The sequence below is a fragment of the Pteropus alecto genome, unplaced genomic scaffold (genome assembly GCF_000325575.1).
Source record: "Pteropus alecto unplaced genomic scaffold, ASM32557v1 scaffold43, whole genome shotgun sequence".
NCBI classification, from domain to species: domain Eukaryota; kingdom Metazoa; phylum Chordata; class Mammalia; order Chiroptera; family Pteropodidae; genus Pteropus; species Pteropus alecto.
In genome coordinates, this window is record NW_006435764.1 from 8,391,586 (window position 1) to 8,398,511 (window position 6,926).

At 50.2% G+C, this 6,926-nt stretch overlaps 1 protein-coding gene and 1 pseudogene across 4 annotated transcripts in view; one reads left to right on the plus strand and one right to left on the minus strand.

Annotated features, from left to right (window-relative positions):
- The window catches only part of CD6 (CD6 molecule), a 42,244-nt gene extending 39,938 nt beyond the window's left edge, over window positions 1–2,306 (minus strand). For all 4 annotated transcript variants that reach the window (XM_006911237.1, XM_015588644.1, XM_006911236.1 and 1 more), the window contains exon 1: window positions 1,998–2,306. In XM_006911237.1, the coding sequence (XP_006911299.1) occupies window positions 1,998–2,208 (211 nt within the window). In that variant the 5' untranslated portion in view covers window positions 2,209–2,306. The remainder of the gene's footprint in view (window positions 1–1,997) is intronic.
- A 4,240-nt stretch (window positions 2,307–6,546) lies between these two features.
- On the plus strand, window positions 6,547–6,665 carry LOC112479307 (annotated as a pseudogene).
- The last annotated feature ends 261 nt before the right edge of the window (window positions 6,666–6,926 follow it).

Genomic DNA, 6,926 nt, shown 5'->3' on the forward strand with positions numbered 1-6,926 from the left:
GGGACGAAGGGAAGAACCACTCAGATCTGGGTCTATCTTGCTGGGTCCTGCCAAACTAGGGCCGAAGGGAAGAACCACTCAGCAGGCCTCCCACCTCGGCTGTCTCTGGCCACACCAGACGCTCCCTCCCTCTGTCCCCTCCACTCCCGCGGGGGCTTCGGCTCAGTTTCCTTCTGCCTACAATGCCCTTCCCGCCAGGCCATACTTCTCAGCGGTACGAAGTACACCACCGGGGACCCTTATGAGAGCTTAAGGAAGCGACGTTCAATGCCATTAAATCGAAATCAAGGAAACCGTTTCTTGCTCAGAGTGCTTTCAGTCCCCCTGAAAAGTCAAGGGAAAAAATGACACTTCGGAGCCAGATGTCCTTGTCACCCACCTCGGCTCCCCTTTCACAGAGACTCTGGCTTCAGGTTCAAGAGCTTTTAAGTTCCTCTAACTCTTTCGCTAGCATGTAACAGAAATTGGTTTTCACCACTGCTTATTTTGGGGCTTACTTTTACCTTTTATTTATGGCACATGATGTCAATTTTCCATTTGTAACAGTGACATAAAGTTTCCTTTCAAAACTAAGCTTGTATTAGTAACAAGTGAGTCAATTGGATAGGAAGGCGAGTAAGCCGCTGTACTGGGAGTGGACACGGGTCAGGCGGGAGTGTCAGGATGACACAGGACTGAAGGGTAGCGGACCGGGCTCCGGGGGCCCCTTCGCTTCACAGTGCTGAGCCCTGCCCAGGCCCTGGGTTCCCGCTTCCCTTCGGGCACTGTTCAAGGTCAGTTCCCCAGGCCCAGGGCGGGCCGGCAGAACTTTCAGACTCAGACTTAATTCTGAGCCGAGGCCGTGGCTGGGCCTCATGGAGAACGCACCGAGGACCATGGTGATGGGGAGGGAGGGACTCGCTCTCTGGCTGTCTGTCTGTCTCAGCTCCCAGCCCAAGGCGGCCGAGCTCCAGGTGCTCGTGGAAGAGCATGACAGGCCAGGCTGACCCGCACGGGCCGCGGAAGGCGCGCACATCCCCACTCCCGGAGCTAAACAGCTTTTCCCGAACCAGTGCGAGGTCGGAAGGCTTGGAGCACATTGCAGAGTCAGAGAGAACAGGCACCCCTTAGCTCCCCAATCTCTCCGTCCTCCCAGGCCCGGATGTCCCTCCCGATGTGGTCTTCCTCTGTCTCCCTCACACCAGACCAAAAGCAATCGGCCCAGAATTCTGTTTCCATACCAACCCCCAAATGTAAGGGTCCAACTGTGACAAGATCTCTCGCATCTCCGGGCCCTGCCCAGGTTGTGTCATCTTGGGCCCCGCACTCGGCCGGGGCCGACAGCATCCGATGAGCATAGCCCAGGGCTTGAACCTTCTGGCCACCTGTCGCCCTGGCCCGGGTCATGAGGGTGCCTTGGCACCCAGGGAGAACTCACAAATGGGGGAGATGGCCCTCAAGAACCTTCCTGTTCATTTGTGTCTTAAACTACCCCCAAATGGTTGTGCCAGAGCCACCGGCGACCAGTTGTCCTCAGCTCCCCTTGGCTTCTAGAGCTTTTTCTCAGGACGGCTCTTCTGTGAGTGGTAGCAGCCTGGTGAGCCCAGAGCCTGGCTTTGGGACTGAAAATACAATCACCAGTGGCCCCCATCTCTCTGGAAGGCAGATGGTTCCTTCCTGAGAGCTGGCAAGAAACGGAGGGCTGGGGGAGTTCCCGAGCCTATGGGCGGGAGGCGCCTCCCTCCTCAGACCCTTGGAGCTCATCGGGAGGACAGCGCACATGACCTCACCCTCTTGGCACTGCCCAGGCATAGCGCCAGCCCCTCCAGGGGATTCCTGAACCCCCTCCGGGCCCCAACTGCTGCTGGCACAGCTGGGGCCTCCCTGGCGCCAGAGCGCAGTCTCCACTAACAGGCTTCAGAAAGGCGAGCGTGAGAAAACAACCAGAACAACGGGGCCCAGAGGCCAGGACCCAGATCGCCCCGCAGGAGTGACAGGAGGTGGGGAAGGGAGGCTACCTGAGAGGGCCACCGTCAGCAGTCCAGCGGTTACGAAGAAGAACCACATGTCTGGAGTCATCGCCGACTGCTGTGCGTGTCCACCGGCGGGAAGCGCCATCCTAGGGCCAAGAAGTGGACATGGCCACTGAGTGTCCCTCACACCTACTCTGTCCTTTGCCGCTCCTGTTTGTACCTTCCTCTCTGCAAGAGAAAGCGCTCTTGCACGCATGCGGCCAAACTCAGCCTGTGAACGTCTCTCACGCCTCTGTACTCTACTTGTGGTTTTGGTCTCCAGGAAGCCAGGCTGGTATCGTAGAGGTTGGTAGGGAGAACCCAGGTGCCTCTGCTGTGAGCCCACCAAGTCTGGCTGAACCCCAAGAGTCACAGTGACACACACACACACACACACACGCCCTAAGGAAAAAGGAAGTCGAGGGGTCCTGCCTCATTCCTGGAGACCTGATGCATAGTAGATGCTCAATCAATACCAGCTGAGAGAGTGAACAAGAGACCCGCTGTCTGTTCCATTCCCTGGCATCTGGCGCTTAAATCTGGGATTAAATCTGAAGGGTGACCTTGTCCTTGGGTGCAATGACGGCTGGGAAGAAGGAGGGCGTGGTCTTGCACTTGTGAGAGGGAGAGAGCCTCCATTGTCCCTTGGGGAACCGTAAATTGGGAAGGGCCTGAGAGATGCTTTGTCTCTATCTATTCTGCAGGCTGGAGCTGTCTCCTAAGATGGCCCAGGAGAGCCCAGTGCCCACCAGAGGAGGGCGTGGTCTTGCACTTGTGAGAGGGAGAGCCTCCATTGTCCCTTGGGGAATCGTAAATTGGGAAGGGCCTGAGAGATGCTTTGTCCCCATCTATTCTGCAGGCTGGAGCTGCCTCCTAAGATGGCCCAGGAGAGCCCAGTGCCCACCACCAATGGGTCCCGGGCTGAGCATGGGAGTCAGGCACGGGAGCTAGGCCCCGAAGGATGAGCAGGATTTCAACAGGCAGCAATGGCGGGCGGCCTCTGGGCCAGAAGGAGCAGCGGGAGCAAAAAGGGGAAGCCTGAAGCCCAGGGCTTGTGCGGAAACACCGGTTGTCCAGTTGGGCTGCACTTGACACGGGGAATGAGGCAAAGACCAAGCGTGTTTAATTCACCACTGCACTCTCTGTGGGGCCAACAGTAGATGCTGAATAAACGTTTTTGCGTGAACAAAGGGACAGATCATTTAATTTGGTTGTCCAAGCAGAAACTCTTGAAGAAGTTGAGTGCAGAGGAGACTCAACAAGGTTCCATCCTGGCCCTTTCCTGTATGACCCCATCTCAGACTCACCTGTGGAATGAAGAAGATTCCTCCTCTGGGTCCCTTCTGGAGGGGCTTTGGATGTCCAGGTTTTGGGGCCACAGGGAGCCAGGCCCCTCCCACCGCAAACCCTGCCCTTCCCTGCCGGGTGGACCCAGCTCTGGCACCAGCTGAGGCTGCCCTCTAGTGGAAGGTCTCTGGTAGCACAAGTGGTGGATGGGTGCCTTCAGCCTCCAGATGCAATTTCATTCAACTGACACTTAGACTTGAGTGTGGGGAACTCTGGAATGGGCTCTGTGGAAGGCGAAGAGAGGGAACCACATCCCTGTCCTCGAGGAGCATGTAGGTCACAAACACAGGTGATCGAACCTCAGGCCCGGGTAAGAGGAACACAATGGGGAGTCTGGTGAGCCAAGTCCTAAGAGACACAGGTTTGAATGGGCCAGGAAAGATGGCTAGACTTCGTTCCGTTTCTGGAAATGTGGTAGACAGCAAATGTTGAAAAGTTTTCCTGAAACAAAACACACACATGCACACAAAAAGCTGGATAAAAATATTTAAAAACGTATTTAGAAATGCATTGCTGAGATGGCAAGAAATTAAGGATAATTATCAGAGGTCAAAAATAATAAGAGATAGTTTTCCAAAGAGATAATTGAGAGCAGAAGCAGAGGCTGCTGATCCCAGGTGGCCAAGAACTTCAGTTAAATGGGACAAAATCTAGAGCCTGAGCAAAGTGAAAAATAAAATAAAATCCAGACCTTGAAGAGACTGAATGAGGCCCACCCACACTGAGGAGGGTAAATTTGCTTTACTCAGTCTACTGATCAAATGTTGATCTCATCCAGCAATACCTTCACAGACACACCCCAGATAATGTGGACCAAATATCTTGGCACCCTAAGGCTCAGTCAAGTAGACACATAAAATTACCTCACGACAAGTCATTTTAAGCAAGAATTGTACAAAGCTGTAAACGATAGACTCAGACCTTCAAAACTTTACATGGAACTATGGTATATGTCGTATAAGCTAAGGATGTTTCAGAGGCTTAAAGAAATAAAAGTTAGTAATCAAAGGTATAGATAAGGAATGAGACTATTTTAAATGACCAGAAAGATTTGAAAAAAAAAAAAGGTAGTACTTTGATCGGTGAAAAAATATACCCTTCAAAATTAGCAATCTAATGGATAGATTAAACAGTAGATTAATGTAGCTGAAGAGGGAGCTAGTGAGCTGGACAACAGATCTGAAGAACTTACCCAGAATGCAACACAGAGACAAAGAGATGGAAACTACAAAACAGAAGTTAAGAGACAGACACAGAGGAGGGAAAAAGGGTTTGAATGGGTTGGTCTAATTAGAAGTACAGACGGAATGGAAATTCTCCAGAAGTGATAAAAGACACAATCCTCAGAGCTTGCCAGCTGCCCCCCCACCGCCCAAAACCACGCATAGCAAGATAAATAAAAAGAAACCTGCACCAAAAACTTACGGTAGCAAAAACATTAATCACTAGAGAGAAAATGGACGAACAAAGTAGTCGCAGCTAACTTCTTAACATCAACAACTGAAGCCGGAAGACAGTGGAATGACATCTCGAAGAGCTAGAAGAAAATAATTGTCACCCTGGAAGATGTTTCAAGAATAAGGTTGAACAGACGCATTTTTAGATAGAAACTGAGAGTATCTTCAACTAACAGATCCTCTCCTAAGGACATTCTAAGTATGTTCTTCAGGAACAAAGAAAATCATCCCAGAAGGAAAGCATAAGATTCGAGCTGGAATGGTGAGCAAAGAAACATGTGAACAGGAAGGTAAATTAAATAAGCTTCGGTGGTATAAAACAATGACGATGTCTAATGTGTGAGGTTAGGAAAAAAATACATCAAAGAACCAAAAAACAACAACAAGAGAAATAGTAAGAAGTGACGAGAGTAGAAAGATCTATTTATTATTTGGCAGGAACCAAAAAATAGTGACCAATTTTTGACTGTGTTAAATTAGATTGCGTGTTAAACTAGTAGGTCAATAAAATGGAATAAGGAGGAAGTTGGTTTTAAAGCCAAAAAAAAAAGGCAGGAAAGGAAAATAAGTGAAATGAGAAAGGCAGGACAAATAGAAGGATGGGTGGGTTTCAGCAGGTAGAGGTGGGTGTAAGGTGGCAAAAAGGGTGCCCCTGAAGAGGGCACAGGGTAAGTAGAGGCAGGACAGTACGCTGAGAGCGGACATCACTGGAGATTGATGTGACTCACCTCAAGCAGCCCAGGTTTCATGGACATGACACTCTGAACAGGAAGCTGGAGGGTGTGCCCAGGTGGGTGCCCAAATCAGTGAGCTTAGTTTTATTTATAATTCTTGGAGCCAGGATGCTTTGAATCCAATTTGCAAGGACACCTAGGGCTTCTCCATGCTGTGGAGAGCCCAGGCATTTTTTTCCTCTCTCTCCTGACCTTGGCTAAGCCACGTGGGATAAGCAGCATTATTGACGGAAGGCCGGCTCTGACCAGGAGGAAGGAAGGGGAGCCCTAGACCTGCACCATGTGGCATACAGGAAAGTTTAATGCTGACTGACATTTAGTGAGCACTTCCTGTTGTGTTAAACACTTTATGTGGGATCCCCACCCCACCCCATTCTCACAACGACCCAACTAAATAGGTTCTGTCCTTAGCACATCCTTGCAGATAAGGAAACCAAAGTTAGAGAGGTAGTTTGCTCAAGATTCCACAGCTAAGAAGTTGTAGGGCTAGGCTCTGAACTCCGGTCTGTCCAGCCTGAAACTCCGAGCTCTAAATACAGGCAATTCAGCCTTTTGGGGGATGGGGGGCAGAGCAATTGTCACTTAGACCACGCTGAAGGCTTCAGCTGAAACACGAGTACCTCCACCAGGAAAGGCTCTGGCTCTGTGGGACTTTAAACTCTGGGAGAGCCCTGCCGCCAGCCTAAGTCGAGCTCACCCTTCCATCTCTGGAGCCCTGAAATTCCTCAGTCCTGACCGCCATCCTTGAACCAGCCACAGCCAACCCTTGTCTTTCTTGAGGTCCAGAGTTTTCTACCATTGTCTAAATATTCAGCGCCTAAATGTACACGCATTAGCTCTAATCACTTGATCGCTCATTTGACACGGGTTTGGCATGTGTTCTAGGTGCTGGGGACATCGCACTGAGCAAAACAGACAAATATTCCTGTTCTTATAGAGCTCCCATTTTAGTGGGAGAGTCACGTGATAAACAATTGACATAGTAAATTAGTGAATTATATGGAGAAAAGAAATAGAATCTACAGCCATGCTACTCTGAACGAGCCTGATCCCATCTGATCTTGGAAGCTAAGCAGGATCGGGCCTGGTTAGTACTTGGATGGGAGACCACCTAAGAAGATCAGGTGCTGTAGGTGTAAAAAATAAAATAAAATAAAATAATAAGGGATTGTAAGCTGACAAGGTCCTAGCAATCTGTGAGGTCAACCAAGGGTTGTCTCGCCTAAAAAAAAAAAAAAGAAAAAAAGAAATAGAACTGAGTAAGGGGTGGGGGTGGGGGTTAGGAGCACCAGGAAGGGGTTACGATTTTAAATAGGGTAGTATCTCTGCCTGTCTCCGACCCCAAATAACCTGCTTGCAGATAGGTTATTTGGAAATGTGATCCCAGGGCTCAGAGA